Here is a 16,338-nt window from a genome sequence, read left to right on the forward strand (position 1 = left end):
AAACATGGGAACAGTAAAAGGATTTTCTTTCAAAGCAGGATGCTTGCTATCACCATTCTATAATTCAATATTGTACTAGAGGTCTTAACTAGGTCAGTAGGCATGAAAATTAAAGATACAAGGACCGAAAAGGAAGAAACAAAACTGTCATTATTCACAGAAGATAAGATAAAATCCCCAAATAACCTAAGTATAAATTGTTCGAGTTAAGAAGAGAATTTAGCAAGGTTATGATCAATATATAAATGTCGATTGTATTTCTATACATTACAAACTATTAAACATAAACTTTTAAAAAGGATAACATGTCCAATAGCAACAAAAAATAGTTAAGAATAAATCTACTAAAATATTTGTAAAACTTTTATGAATAAAATGGTAAAATTTTATTGACAGACGTTAAAGAAAATCTAAGTAAATGGGATGGGCCAGAACACTCAATATTGTAAAGATACTCCCCAAACTGATCTACAGAACCAACGCAATTCTAACCAAAATCTTAAACAGGGTGCTTTTTTTTTTTGTCTTGACAAACTGATTCTAGAATGTAAATATAAAAACAAAGAGTCTAATAGAATCAAAGACAAACCCAAGGCTGGGGGCAAATCTTTGCAGAACACCTATCTGGTAAAATACTGGCATCCAAAATATACCAAGAAATCTTGAAAATCAACGATAAGAAGACAAACTACCCAATTAAAAATGGACAAAAGATCTAAACAGATACCTCACTAAAGAAGATATACAGATGGCAAATAAGCATTTATAAAAAGATGTCCAACATCATATGTCATTAGAGAATTGCAAATTAAAACAATGAGATACCACTGTACACCTATTAGAATGTCAAAAATCCAAAACACTGACAACATCAAATTCCAGCGAGTAGGTGGAACGACAGGAACCCTCATCCAGCTCAAGCAGGAATGCAAAACGGTACAGCCACTTTGGAAGGCAGTTTGGCAGTTGCTAACAAAACTGAACATAGTCTTACTATATGATCCAGCAATTACACTCCTTAGTATTTACCAAATGAGTTGAAAATTCATGTCTACCCAAAATCTGCACATGAATGTTTACAGCAACTTTATTCGTCATTGCCAAAAGTTGGAAGCAACCAAGATGTCCTTCGGTAGGTGAGTGTATAAACAAACTGTGGTATAGCCAGACAATAGAATATTACTGGGCAAAAAAGGGGAAATAAGCTATCAAGCCACGAAAAGACACGGAGGGATCTTAAATGCTTATTGTTACATGAAAGAAGCCCATCTGAAAAGTCTACGTACTATGCAATTTCAACTATACGACCTTCTGGAAAAGGCAAAACTATGGAAACAGTAAAAAGATCAGTGGTCACCAAAGATTAGTGGGGAAGGAGGGAGGGATGACTTCGTGGAGCACAGGGGCTTTTAGGGCAGTGAAACTATTCTGTATGATATTGTAATGGGGATACGTGTCATCATATGTTTGTCAAAACCTATAGAATGCATAACACAAAGGGTGAACCCTAATGGCAACTATAGACTTTAGCTAATAATAGTGTATCAATAGTGGCTCGTCAGTTCTAACAAATGCACCACACTAATGCAAGGTACTAATAGGGGAAACTCAGGGTGGGAGTGGGAGTCAGGGGGTATATGAGAACTCTGTCTTTTCTTTAAATTTTTCAATAAATGTAAAACTGCTCAAAAATAAAGTCTATTAATTAAAAAAAAAAAAAGCAAAGAGTGAACACACTCCAAACAACAACAAAAAAAGGTGGAAGAATTTACCTTACCAGAAATGAAGGCTTAAGAAAAAGCTACAATAGGGGCCGGCCTGGTGGCGCAGGTTTGGATCCTGGTGTGGACATGGCACTGCTTGGCAAACCATGCCGTGGTAGGCGTCCCACATATAAAGTAGAGGAAGATAGGCACGGATGTTAGCTCAGGGCCAGTCTTCCTCAGCAAAAAGAGGAGCATTGGCAGCAGGTGTTAGCTCAGGGCTAATCTTCCTCAAAAAAAAAAAAAAAAGGAAAAGAAAAGAAAAAGCTACAATAATGACAACAGTAGGATATAGATACAGAGATAGACCAAAAGTGATGGAATTGAACAGAGAGCTCAGAAATAGACCCATACATAGGTAGAAACTTGATCTATGACAAAGCTGTGCCTGCAGATCAGCAGGGAAAAGGATGACTATTAAATAAAAGGATTGTCTTCACCCTGATAATGCTTCCTAATGTATTTCACATGATGGTAAATGTCTATTTCACAGGATCTTTTTTTGGCACACTAGGGTAAAAGGGAGGGGAAATGAGGCCTCTATGCAGAGCTTGATGGAAAAATTCATTAACATTTCCTTATTTATATTATATAACCATTTCAGGAAATATAAAATATGAAGTGGCAGGTATAATACTAAGTATTAAAGAATTTTTCTAACATTTCTTAATAAAATATTTTTGTTTTATTGAGAAACTTTAGCTTATAACTGCAAACATTTTTATATGTGCTGTTGATATCGAACCTGAAGTGAGTTCGCTCACTTCTTGCACAGCAAGCCAATCTCTGACACCGGGGGTAGTGGAAGAAAGTAGGAATTTTATTATTGCACAGCACTAAGCAAGGAGAGAGGGCAGCTAATGCTGAAATCCCAAACTCCCCAAAAAGCTAAAAGAAAGGGTTTTATTTGGGGTTTTAGGTAGGGGATGGGGAGCATATGGCCTTGCTGGTCGGAGCTTTCCCACCAGCCTGGGTTTGGCCTAGAGACACTTGCAGAGAGGAGGGAGCCCGTGACCTTGCTGGTCAGCAGCTTTCCCACCAGCCTGTATCTGTGGGCAGGAGATAATGAATCCAGGTGCTTGTCCTTGGTGGTGTCTGTTTCTATGGATGATAGTGGATTCTGGAGCCAGGAAACCAGGGAGTAAGCAGGGACCGAGTGTTTTGGTTTTAACCCCATATATGCTGGGTTTAATGTGGGGAAACTGATATCAGGGTCAGTATCACTGTCTTTTAAATAAGCACATGCAGTTCCAGATCAGGACTTCTAATTTGATCTCTCAGATTCTTAACAGTCAGCATCAGTGAAAAATTTGCACAAATAGATGGCTAAAACTTTTTAAATCTTCTAAAAATCATTCAGAAACTTAAGACATTTAAAACTGTATTTAAAGACACTCTTCCTCTTTCACACTGGCAAATGTAAAGTTGAAATTTCTTGTCCTAATGCCAATGGATCTAGAATCTAATCAATCTTTCTCATGTCTAGTCTTTCAAATGTTGAAGCTCTAATTTGCAGAAGGCCTGTGCATTGTTGGAGCGGTCGTCACCTGTTCTTATGCATCTGTGGAAGGTAGAAACGCCTAGCTTTCCAGAGATTTTTCTAGAGATTGGCTATGCCCCCAAAGGGTTTTGTTAAGCCATTCTAAAGTAGTGAATCATTTATGTGATCACAGTTAACAGGATTAAGCAATCAGGCTGGGAAAGAGAAGACATTTTGATAAAAGGGAAATCAGAGAATTAGACAATTTTTCACATAGTAGGGACCTCAGACTTCAGTTTACTGCTGAGAAAACAGTGACAAGAGATGGAGAGAGACTTGTTTGAGGTCTTAAAGCAGGCCGTGCAAGAGCCAGAAATTAGGACCCAGATAGATGTTCTAAGATGCCAAGTCCAGGGCCCCTTCTGTAAGACCAGAGGCACATTCTGTCACAAAAAGGAAGGGACAGTAGACATGGCTGCATTGTTGCTTTCTTTCCTTCCTCCTAGTGAAATTTAAGACCCGTACAATTCGAATTATTTCGTCTTCTCCCTAGGGCTTCTATCCCACTCCACCCCCAGCCACCAGCCAGGCAGAATCAATTGGTTCCTCCTTGGTCCCATAACACTGAGTGCTAGCTGACATTGGACTACTTACCTCATCGCAGTATGGTTAGTTTGGGTCACATCTGTCTTCTGAGCTAGTGTGGGGTCAAACACTCTAAGCTATTCATCTCCATAGTCCCAGAGTCAAGCACAATGCCTGGTACAAAATAAGCATTTAACAGATGTTTATTGAATAAATGAAATAATAGCAACTCCCTTTAGGTATTAAAATCTTGGCAGAGGCCAATTAGTGCCCAGCCACTTCTCCTACATGGGAAAGCTCTGTACAGTATTTCTCCCTTTTCAACTACTTTTCTCTCTGCTCCCTGCTCACCTGTGGGAGCGGTGAGCTTGGTGAGCACACAGCCCCACAGGATCCCACCTGGAAGGAACTTCTCAAAGGAAGGGGGCTGAAATGGACGCAGCTGGGCAGTTTCCCAAGGCCTGCCTCCTTTCTGTTTCCTTAGAAGGGCCTCATTATCCTTTTTGCTTTTTCTCTTTGGGCCTCACAAATGGTGAGAGGAAAGGACTGTTTTGTCTTCCAAGAGCACGATGTCCCACCTGGGGCTCAGGAGCTACGTGACATCCTGTTCTGTGTGTGCCTTAAGAGGCTCTGGGATTTCTATAGCTGAGAATAACCTGTAGGGAACTATGAAACCCACGAGGAAAGGAACCAGGGGGGATAACCCCTATGGAGAGGAAGAGAGGAGTTTGCTTACAAATAGCAGAAAAATTATTCACCATTCAAGGACGTTTGAGTCTGGGAATGGCCTGAAAAAGTTCAGAGGCCTAATGGTTGAAGGGGAACTTTAAAAAAAACCTTAGGAGGTAGGAAAATTTTCTTACCCTGGGCCGTAAACTTCACAGAAAGGGCTTCCTTTGCCTCTTTGAAGGCGTCACCTACTGCCATTCCTGGTGCTCCTTCCTCTGCAGTCACACTGGCCTTATTGGTCCTAAAGTTCCCCGAACACTCTCACCTTGGGCTCTTTCTACTTCCCCTAAAACGGAGGAACTCCTTCCCCAAGATATCTGCAGGCCTTCCAAGCCCTTACTTCTCGAGGCCTGTGCTCAAATATAATCCCAAGAGACGTCGTCCATGATGTGACACAAAATAGCCTCCTTCCATTTATCTTCAGAGTTTTCACTGCCTGGCGTTTTAGTTGATATTGTTGTCCCCCCCGAATGACCTTAGAATGGAAGTTCCATGAGGGCAGGAACGTTGTTTACAGATTACTGCTGGATCCTAGGGGCTCATATGAGCCCAACACATGGCAGTACTCAGTCAGTCTTTGTTGAGTGAGCCACTGAGTGAAAGAGTAAATGAATGAATGAAAGGGATGAGGTACATGCACCTGAGCCTGCCATTTTGCTTCAGCCTCTGGGACCTGTGCACTAACGCTAAAGAACCAGGAGCCTGATAAAGGCCTTTCCCCAAGAGGCTCTGCAGGAGAATCTCCTCTACAACCATTTTTAGCTTCTCTTGTAAACTGAGAAGTGTGTGTTTTCTTCCTAAGCAAAGCTATGGGGAATTCAGGCCTAGTGGGTGGGAGCATGGGCTGGGAACTCAATTGAAGCTCTGGGTATAATTTGTTGTGGGACCCTGAGCAAGGTCCTTAACCTCCGCAAGCACAGGTCCTCATCTATAACATGGAGATGAAGTACGGTTCTCATGAAAACTAAATGACAGGCTTGCCACAGAACAAGGGATCACAAATAGTAGCTTTAATGTGTAAAAAGGGAGATTAGGAAGATGACACAGAAAGGAGGGTTAATGCAGGTGTGGTGGAAAGTGCTCTGCTGGGAGTAAGGCCATCTGGATCCCAGTCCCAGGGCTGTGGGGCTATGGCCAGGGGGAGGGATCACTCTCTCGGAAGGGAGAGTTCTCATCTGTAAAATGAGAGCAGATCTCCAGGGCCTCTTGCAGGCATATACATAAATCCAGCATTTCCCACAAACATGCTGGGAGATGACAACTGAAAGGAAAGCTTACGATGGAGGAGGTGGATCAGCTTTCAGAGGCGATGGGATGAGGGTGGTGAAGACAGATAGCCTCTAATGGGAATGCACTGCCGGGCAAGTTGACCTGGAAAACCATCTGGGGTTGTTGAGTGGAGAGAGGCCAGAGGGACAACGCAGGCCAGGGAATTAAGGTGAGTCCAATGAGATTTCCAAGGAGGGACAGCCAAGAGGAGAGCTGAGGCTGAAACCACACCCTTGGGTGCCTGCCAGGGAAGAAGTGAAGGATAGAAGTCTCCAGGGCAGAGTCACATCGGAGCACAGTGCCCAGTGGAAGCCAGATCCACTGTCACCTATAGTTGAGAGGCGGGCAACAGAGGGAAGTGGCCGTTGCCTCTGTCTTAGGCCCTGCCTGGCCCTTCCCAGGCCTTGTCTCAATCTTTCCCCTCCTGCTAAGGACACTAGTGACTAGTTATGTTTGGCTGCTAGGATTGTGAATCCAAGTGAGTATATGCTAACAAGAGAAAAGGTCTTCTCTTTGTAAAAGCTAGATGGACCTATAACAAGTAGAGATTGAATTAGTAATCAAAAGCCTTCCCCAAAAGAAAAGCCCAGGACCAGATGGCTTCACTGACTAATTCTAGCAAACATTTAAAGAAGAATTAATGCCAATTATTCATAAACTCTTTCAAAAATAAGAGGAAGGAATACTTCCCAGCTCACTCTATTCAGCCAGTACTATCCTGATAGCAAAAGCAAAGACATCAAAAGAAAACTAAAGACCAATATTTTCTCTTGAACATAGACACCAAATCTTCAACAGAATATTAGCAAATTGAATCCAGCAGTATATAAAAAGGATTATGCACCATGACCAAATGGGATTTATCTCAAGAATGCAAGACTGGTTTAACACCCGAAAATTAATTTATGTAATAAACCATGTTAGTAGAATGAAAGACAAAAGCCACATGATCATCTCAATAGACACACAAAAAAGCATTGGACAAAATTTGACATCCCTTTATGACAAAAATCTTAACAAACTAGGAATAGGAGGAAACTTCTGGAGCCTGATAAAAGGCATCTACAAAGACCCTGAGTTAAATCAGACTTAATGGTGAAAGACTGAATATTGTTCCCCTTAAGATCAGGAAAAGGACAAGGATGTCTGCTGTTGCCACTTCTATTTGTCCTAACCAGGACAATTAAGGAAGAAAATGAAATAAAAGGTATACAGATTAGAAAGAAAGAAGTAAAACTATATTTGCAGATTCCTAAGGAATCCACTAAAAATTTTTAGAACTTAGAAATGAATTCAGCAAGATTGTAGGATACAAGATCAATATACAAAACCTGATTGTATTTCTTTTTTCTTTTTTGAGGAAGATTAGCCCTGAGCTAACATCTGTTGCCAATCCTCCTCTTTTTGCTGAGGAAGACTGGCCCTGAGCTAACATCCATACCCATCTTCCTCTACTTTATATGTGGGACGCCTACCACAGCATGGCTTGCCAAGCGGTACCATGTCTGCACTCGGGATTCGAACCAGCGAACCCCGGGTGGCAGAAGCGGAACGTGCACAGTTAACCACTGCACCACCGGGCCAGCCCTTAATTGTATTTCTATACAGTAACAATAGTAAACTGAAATTGAAATTAAGAAAATTCCATTAATAGTAAAATCCAAAAGGGTAAAATGCTTAGGAATAAATTTAACAAAGTAACATAAAATTTATATTCTGAAAACTACAGAACGTTGTTGAAAGAAATTAAAGACCTAAATAAATGGATTTAGGGATCATGTTCAGGGATCAGAAGACTTAACATAGTCAAGACGGCACAGCTCTCCAAACTGATCCACACGTTCAATGCCATCCTTATCAAAATCCCTGTGTCTCGAGATCCTGTTCAGGGTGGGGGAGTAAACCCCCAGTTAAACTTGAGATTGTGAGTCAGTGTGGCCAATTTTTCTAAGAAAGACAGGAGCCAAAAGAACCTTAAACTAAAACACTTTCTTAAAGGGGAATGATTTGAAAAACAGTTGAGCCTGTTCTCAAAGGTGTGGCTTTATTGTTTTCTGGTTAATACATCACCCTCTCCAGCCCACCTTTCTGCTCTACAGAAGGGTACTTTGAGCCTGGTGTCTTGTAGACATGGCTTCTGTTTCTCCTGTTTAGACTCTGGATGTCCTCAGTTGGCTGAAACAAACTCAAGTATCACCTGGCGAGCCCTATAACAAAAGCAGGCTGGTTTGGGAGTTATAAGACCTAGGTTAAAATCCATATACATGCAGTCTTGGCCAACTTCACTGATCCTGTTCCCCTCCTTTATAAGAAAGGATAATCCAGTGGTGCACTGGTAAATGTTTAACAATCAGCTCTCCATTTGCCAATTTCTGTGGTGTAAATACGCTCACCACTGCCAATTTCCAACCCCCAATGTGAATTTGGAATGGATATGCACAATTAGCTCTCATGAGCTGGTAACAGGCAGCTCCAGCAGCACTTCTTAACACTTAGGTTACAGGGTTATGATGATGATAAAATGTGGAGTGTATAAAAAATAATTAGTGGAGCGCTCTAGTACACCTTCAATAAATAAAATGCCTAGTGGATGAGGTGCTCTGAAAGTAGGCATTTATTTTGGGCCCACTTGGGGGGGTTGAAGCTTTGACTGGGTAACTGAGGAAAAGCTGGTAGGATGCGGAAGGAAATAGAAAAAAGAGAATTATACTAAAATCTTATCTAAATAGCTCCATCTTGGAGGGCGTTGAGGGGGAGGATCTTCCTGAAGAAAGTCTCATGATTCCTGGAGCCCAGTGGGCCATAGTTGCCCACTGAACAGATGGTTATTTAGGGCAGCAATTCTCAAACTTTATCAGGTGTCAACAGTTTCTGGAGGACTTGTTAAAACACAGATTGCTGGGTAGCAGCCCCAGAGTTCTCATCTAGTAGGTCTAGGGTGAAGGTGAGAATTTGCACGTCTAACAAGTTCCCAGGTGATGCTCATGCTCCTGGTGGGGGACCACACTTGGAGAACCCCTGAGTTGTGGCACTGAAGGCAAGAGGAGCTAATGATGGTGTTTTCTCTGTCTTGGCAGTTGTCTCTGGCTCCTTCTCCAGGGGTCAGGGCTCCGTGCTCTTCCTTTTGCCACTCTTTGCCGCTGTGGCAAAAATGATTAATTATATTTGGCAAAAATGAAATGTGTGTGATAGCTCTGAAGATAAGACAAGATGATTCATATGAGTTCATTTGTTGTTTTTCTTAAACATTGACTGCAAATTTGCTTTGGAGGGTAATTGTTCCAACAAAGACATTGTTTTCTTTGCCACAAAAATCTTTCTGCCTAGTACCTCACGGGGGGCCAGAGGGTCGGGGAGGTAACTGGGAGACAATGGGTGCTGGTGAAGCATGAGGGCCAGTGAAAGGTCAAACTCTGGGGCTGTGTGGTCCAATATGGTAGTCATTAGCCACATGTGGCTATTTAAATGTAATAAAAGTAAGTAAAATTAAAAACAGTTCGTCAGTTTCACTAGCTACATTTCAACTGCTCAATATCCATGTGGCTAGTGACTATGGCCTGGACAGCTCAGATATAGAACCTCTCCCACATCGCAGAAAGTTCTGTTGGACAGTGCTGGTCTAGAGAAGGCTTTGAGGATGACGGAAGCAGTGATAACCTGCAGGAAATGAGTTTCTGCCGCATCCATGCCAGGCCAGGAACACTTTGAACATTTAACTACTTTCCAGACAATTCGTAAAAACTGCAACATTTTCCATTTAATGTCCATAAGTGCTTGGAGTCCACAGGTGCCTGTCCCAGCCCTTGCTTCCAACTAAGTCATTTTGCAACTAGATATTGAAAAATCACAAATGACCATTGGACAGAAGGATTTGGTTGCTTTTATAGTCAACTTCTTGTTTATCCTACAGCTTCTTGGTCCTCAAGCTAAATGTCATTGCCTTTGTTAGGAAGAAGGGTGTCCTAGGAAAAGAAGGTTGGGTGCTCCCAGACCACGGCTACCATTCTGTCCAGGATTAGCTTGCCCATCCCTGAGCATGACTGCATGGTGGTGGACAGGGCTTCTGTGGCCTCTTCCCACTGAGTCACCAGGACTAAGCTACACTGCTGACAGGGACTCCTTTCTAGCGATCTCAGGATCCTGTTCAGGGTGGGAGAATAAAATCTCAGGTACACCCAAGATTATGTGGGTCAGTGTGGCCATTTTCCTCCAAAAACTAGAGGATCCAAGAAAACCTTGAACATAGAAGACATAAACTGAGTCTTGATGACTCTTAACCACCTCGTGTAGGTGAGGTCAATTTGTTCTCTGATGAAGTCCCTTTTCTCCTACCCACTTTCTAACACTCTTAGCTGATTCTGCCTCCAAAATCCCATGCCCTTTTTCTCCAGAAGGTTTAGAGGACTCCTAAATTTACATACAAATATTCTGGTCTGTTCCTCCAAAACCTTTTTTTTCTGATGCTCCATTGTAGCATTTTCCTCTAGAAAATTATTTCAATGACTGCGCAAGGGGTAGTCTCCAGATCGTGAGGATGGAGAGTTTAAATGAAAGTGTATCCTAGGGAGGTCTCAGGTTTGGAGGAAAGCAGCTGGGACAGAAAGAGAGAAGAAGGAATACAGACCAACTCTTGACCACAGAAAAATGAGCGAGTACAAGAGTCAAGGTTTTAAAGTGTGTTCAGCAGCATGGAGCAATGAGGAATCATTCCTTATCTGCACACAAGGAATCCTGGCTTATAAAGCTTTTTAAATATGGTCTTATTTTGATCCCTTCTACACACCTATGAAGTAGTAAGAGCAGCTGTCATTATCTCTATCTTGCAAATAAGGAACATTGTTTGATGAGTTTGGTACTGTGGCCAAACGGCCTAAGGAACGTTGTTCAAAGAACAACAATTCAATTTGACAAAAGTAACAAGAATTCTCCATATCCCAAACCAATTAAATCAGAATTTCTGGGGATAGGGCATGAGTAATTTTCCAAGTTCCTCAAGTAATTCCAATATGCAGCCAAACAAACCCACCTGCTTCTTTAGAAAAGTGCTTCCGAGAATTTAATATACATGTGACCATCTAGGAGTCTTGTTATGCGGGCCTGAGATTCTGCATTTCTAATGCTCTCTCAGGAAATATAACCGGTCTGAGGACCATACTTTGAGTGTGTCTGACCCTAGAAGATTTTCTCCAGAAAAATCCAGATTCTTACGCAGGCTTCAGTGAATTCTTACGTACGTGTGTGTTGGGGGAGGGGCAACGAGATAGATTACCAGCGTCCTATTGCATATTCTGTGTCTGGTCACAAGAAAGCATAGCCTGTTTTAGTTACACTCAGTCATCTATAAACAGAAAAATTCTCCTCATAAACGACTTGGAAGATGACTGTTCTTCCAGTGATGGCCATCTTGCATTCTCAAAGACAGGTGAAAGCAGGTTAGAGGAATCTCACATTCCTGTGATGATTACAAACGTTTCCTCCTAAATTGGGGAGCTCTTTTCCCTGAGAAGTGTCTCCTGTCTTACCAGATTGTAATTTATTCCTGTACTCTGCAGATGATACCTTCCCTTATTCCTTTTTTCTCTTAATTGCGATTACCCATCACTTTGATATTGAGCTATGACAGCCATCTTTACTTTCTTCTTCTTACCAAATATTTGAGCAGTAAATCATAGGTGCTGTAGTACATACTTAAATCATTCTTATTTGAAAGTGGAGGAGAGTATTAGAATCATTGTGTTTTAATGCTGCAAGTTATCGGAACAATTCCTAAATTCACAGTTACGGTTTGTCCCCACAAGAAGGGACATGTTGTATTGACATGTATGTTAGCTGTTTCCTTGCAGTTTGTTGACCCAAATGAAATGTTCATGAACCTCATTTCTTAAGCACATCATCAGATTTGTCATTGCTGCCAATAAGGGGACATTAAGATTTACCAGGAGGATTCAAATACAAGTTCTTTGTGTGTGAAAATACTAAAGCTAAATTAAGGTATTTTTTTAACCTATAAACATATTTTAGAGAGCTATAAATGATGAAATTGTGCAAAGTAACTTTGATATATTTAAGGGTTTGGTTTGCTGGATTTGTACTTAGTGATCACTTCAAATAACATGGCAGATTTCAAGAATATGACTTCAAATTACATAGGCTTAAATCAGATAGCAAGGTCTAGGTTTTTTGAGCAATGTTGTTTATGACAAAAGAATAGAATGTTACTGACTGTTGGTATTTTAAGGTTCAGAAACCTATTCCGTGGATGGACAGAGGAAGAGACCAGATTCTTAGGCAAGTGGAAAATACATGTATAATTGATTAGATATAATTAGTATAATGAATGACTAGAATGCACTGTACTATGTGCCTGTCTCATCATGGCCAATGAATTAGGACCACTGCCACAGAATCCCAAACCCGCAGTTTGGAGGACAATTGGGCATTAAAAGTAAAATGGAAGTAACTACCGAAAGGAGCTAAGGGAATTGCATATTACAAAAACAAAACATTTTTTTCCAGAGCTGTGAAATAAATTTACACCAAATATAAGAAGTCACGTTTAAAACTATGTATTTTCATTAACGTATACAGGCATCTCCTGCTTAGTGTCAATAATCTGTAAAAACTAAACGTTCGGTGTGAAATGCTAAAAGAATTTATGATACACCTCAAAATCCCCCAACCAATTTCCTAAAAATACAGCTAGAACACAATAAAGCTATGTTGGAATATAAAATGCTTAAAACACCTCTTCTTGATCGTTAATGAGGTTTACAAAGTTGCTTTGTGCACAGTAATATTGTCTCTTCCACTGTAATAGCTTTTCTCAACTTACACACTCACGCAGCTTCCTTTTCACAATTTTTGACATTTGCTCTATTTTGGGGGGAACTCGCACAACACTAGGTAAAAATAAGGGCTATTCAGACATGGAAAGCACTGTGGAAATGCATTCAGAACAAGCATGTGAGCTGGTGGCTGGTTACACTGAGTATGACACGGCAGGCCTCTTGGTGCCAGCAATATCCCAGTGCACTTCCACTTTGTTGATAGGCTTTGTGCTTTTCAAACATTTATGGTGATTCCAACTGTTATATTTGGAATATAACAAGACTGTGCCAGCACATCATTTAAAATGCCAAGTTGTGGGGCCAGCCTGGTGGCGTAGTGGTTAAGTTTGTGCACTCCACTTTGGCAGCCGGGGTTCGCAGGTTTGGATCCTGGGCATGGACCTACACACAGCTCATCAAGCCATGCTGTGGCAGCATCCCACATAAACAGAGGAAGATGGCATAGATGTTAGCTCAGGAATAATCTTCCTCAAGCAGTAACAGGAAGATTGGCAATGGATGTTAGCTCAAGGCCAATCTTCCTCACCAAAAAAAAAAAATGCTGCGTTGAGTTTTGGAGATATAAGTTTCTCTTATATAAACAGTTGAAAAGCGTGAGAGAGAGAGGGATATGTTTTATGATGCTTGGGTATTGTTTTAGCTTTCTATTGCTGGTGCAACTAATTACCACACATTTGGTGGCTTCAAACAATGCATTTGTTATCTTATGGTTCCATAGGTTAGAAGTTGACGCAAGTGTCACTGGACTGAAGTCAAGGAGTCAGCAGGGTTGCGTCCCTCTCTGGAGGCTCTAGGGGAGAATAATGGTACCTTGCCTTTCCCAGCTTCTAGAGGCGACCACAATCCTTGGCTCATACCCCCTCCCCTCTTCCCTGTCTTCAAAGCTAGCAGTGGGGAATGGAGTCCTTCTCACCTGGCATCTGACTCCTTCCATAGTCACATCTCCCTCTCACTCTCCTCCTCTGCCTCCCTCTTCGAGTCTCAGGGCCCTTGTGATTATATTGGGCCCACCTGGATACTCTCCTTATTAAGGCCAGCTGATTAGCAACCGCAACTCCATCTGTAATCCTAATTCCCGTTTGCCACACACGGTAACATATTCACAGGCTCTAGGGATCAGGACATGGACATCTTTGATGTGCCATTATTCTGCCTATGAAAGCATTAAAACCCAAAAGCCTGTCTTTCAGGAAAATGTTAAATGGGGACATTTTCTGCTGTGTATGGGTATACATTGTTTTTTGTTTTACTCAGATACTTTTATTAAGTAAAAAATGGATTCTGAAATTCAGTTGAAGTTATAGGACAACTGCCTGACTGTAGATGTGTATCAAGCAGGGGCTGAAACCTTGAAAGCCGTTACTCCTTGCTCCCGTGCTAGATACATCTCTGCTGCAGGGCTTTGGCCAGGGCTCCCATGACAAAGCACCACAGAGGGGCGGCTTAAACACCACCTTCTCTTACAGCTCTGCAGGCTAGAAGTTCGAGCTCAAGGTGTCACAGGGCTGATTTCCTCTGAGCCCTCTCTCTGGCATGTAGAGGGCTTGCTTCTCCCTGTGACTTCACAGTCTTTCCTCCGTGTGTCTGTGTCTCAATCTCCTCTTCTTATGAGGACGCCAGTCATATTCAATTAGGGCCCACCCCAATGACCTCATTCAACCTTAATTACCTCTTCAAAGACCTTGTCTCCAAACAGACTCACATTCTGACAATGAGGAGTTAAGACTTCAACATACAAATTTTGAGGGGACACATTTCAGTCCATTATGTATCTAACAGATTTAACAGTTAACCTGTAAAAGACCCTACGTTAGTAGAGAACCATTGATAAAAGCAAAGGGTGGGGGGAGGGAGGAGACAACCTGTACACATGTACTCATTGACAATTACGCTCAGGTAGAATTTTTTCTAAAAAAACGGTGATTTATTTTGCTTTAACATACAATGGTAAATATATTGGGATCATCAAGTTTTCAAAAATTTTGCTGGGCTTACTTTACACATTACAATACTAACGTAAGCTCATTAGTTCTTCCATTTCAATGTAGGAAAGGGATCCAATTGACACCTAACAGCAGCTTGGCTAAGAATGGACATTAAAATCAGACAATACACTGTAAATATTCTCCAAATGTGTATAAAAGTTTTGAGACAAAATTACTGCCTGCTCCACAGGACAGACAATTTGGATTTAAAAATGCTCCAGACCAGGAATAGCAAAACCCTGTGTAACAATACTTATAATACAGTTTAACAATATTTCATCAAAGACTTCTGCACTTGAGATTTAAAAAAAAAAAAATCTGAAGAAAAACAGTAGCCAAGGAACTGCACAACCAAAAAATGAAAATTATATAAAATATTTCCACCACTATTTAAATGCCAAATTTAATCAAGCAATAGTAAAAAACAAAACAACATAATAATACAACCTTCTGTTTAAAATAACAGCACTGTTCCGCCTCTTTTCCACTGAATTTTACATATGAACAGACTATATATACTGGTTTTTCAGAGAAATGTCCATTTGGTCTGTCACACCAGTCAGGCTCCCACTGAATCCTCTCACGCTCTTCCAAGGACACGCGACTCCGTGATGTTTCCGTGTTCCCAACGCTCTGGGTTTAGGTGCAATGTCTCAAGTATAATACATTTCTCTCTTTTCCTTTACACAGTGCAGGGTATATGGGCTTCGGTTATGTAGATTCTCTTTTACTCCAGATCACTGTCTTTTTCTAAATTCAAGGCGGCATTCAACGGAGTGCAGTAGTTGGGCTTGTCGGAAGGGACGTAGCCTGGCAGACACAGACACTTGTAGGAACCTTCGGTGTTGATACACTTGGCATTCTTGCAGAGAGACATGCGGTTGTTCAACTCGTCACATTCGTTGACATCTGCAATAAGCCACACCATGTGGGTAAACAAGCTTTACTATCACTTGGCAAGGAAACGTAACCTGCAGCTTACCTGAGGCGTCCAGGCATCCGGCCTGAGCATGGCCTGGCTGTTCTCTACCCGCCCCAGTAAACTGTACTTTCCCATTCTCGTTTGTTTCAATCACAAGCAAGATAAATAAGACTTTCTAGTTCTTAAAAAGGTAGATTATCAGCAAGGTTCTAGAAATTCTTTCTCTGTTATTTAACATGACATAAACATTTGCCAGCTTGACAGTTTCTAGTTGAAACCTCCTAGATTCCTCTGCACGGGTATAGAAGAACTCGTAGATTTGTCAAGAGCATCACAGCTAAGACTCCAACAAGTGAGCAGACAGACCTCTGAGCAGCTCTCCAAAGGCTTGTTACCGTCTTAGATTTCTTTCCACAGAAAAGAAAAGAAAGGCTCTTAGGCACTGGAAACACCTGTAATACCCCAGGTTACCTATGTTCCACACCCACCAGAGAATGAGACTGACAGAACTGAAGTGGGGAAAGGGGCTCCTACAGAAGGGAGCAGAAGAGCCACAAAAAAACAGAAAAAAACACTTTAAGTCAAGGGCCTTTTAGCATAAAGGCCAACAGGCCCTGGAAGACAACACTGATCACACAGACAAGGATAAATGTACGTTCACTGTCCTTTTAAAAACAAGAGGGAAGGCAACTCAAAGCAAAGTTTTAGAAGGAAGTTTCTCTAAAATGATTACCATGGAAGCTGTATTTTTTTCCCC

The 16,338-nt window shown here is 41.4% G+C and overlaps 1 protein-coding gene across 10 annotated transcripts in view; it reads right to left on the reverse strand.

Annotated features, from left to right (window-relative positions):
• Positions 1 to 14,583: 14,583 nt before the first annotated feature.
• Positions 14,584 to 16,338, reverse strand: part of LTBP1 (latent transforming growth factor beta binding protein 1) — a 383,440-nt gene continuing 381,685 nt past the window's right edge. For all 10 annotated transcript variants that reach the window (XM_046660943.1, XM_046660948.1, XM_046660942.1 and 7 more), the window contains one exon: positions 14,584 to 15,568. In XM_046660943.1, the coding sequence (XP_046516899.1) occupies positions 15,387 to 15,568 (182 nt within the window). In that variant the 3' untranslated portion in view covers positions 14,584 to 15,386. The remainder of the gene's footprint in view (positions 15,569 to 16,338) is intronic.

This window comes from Equus quagga, chromosome 5 (genome assembly GCF_021613505.1).
Source record: "Equus quagga isolate Etosha38 chromosome 5, UCLA_HA_Equagga_1.0, whole genome shotgun sequence".
Lineage (NCBI taxonomy): Eukaryota > Metazoa > Chordata > Mammalia > Perissodactyla > Equidae > Equus > Equus quagga.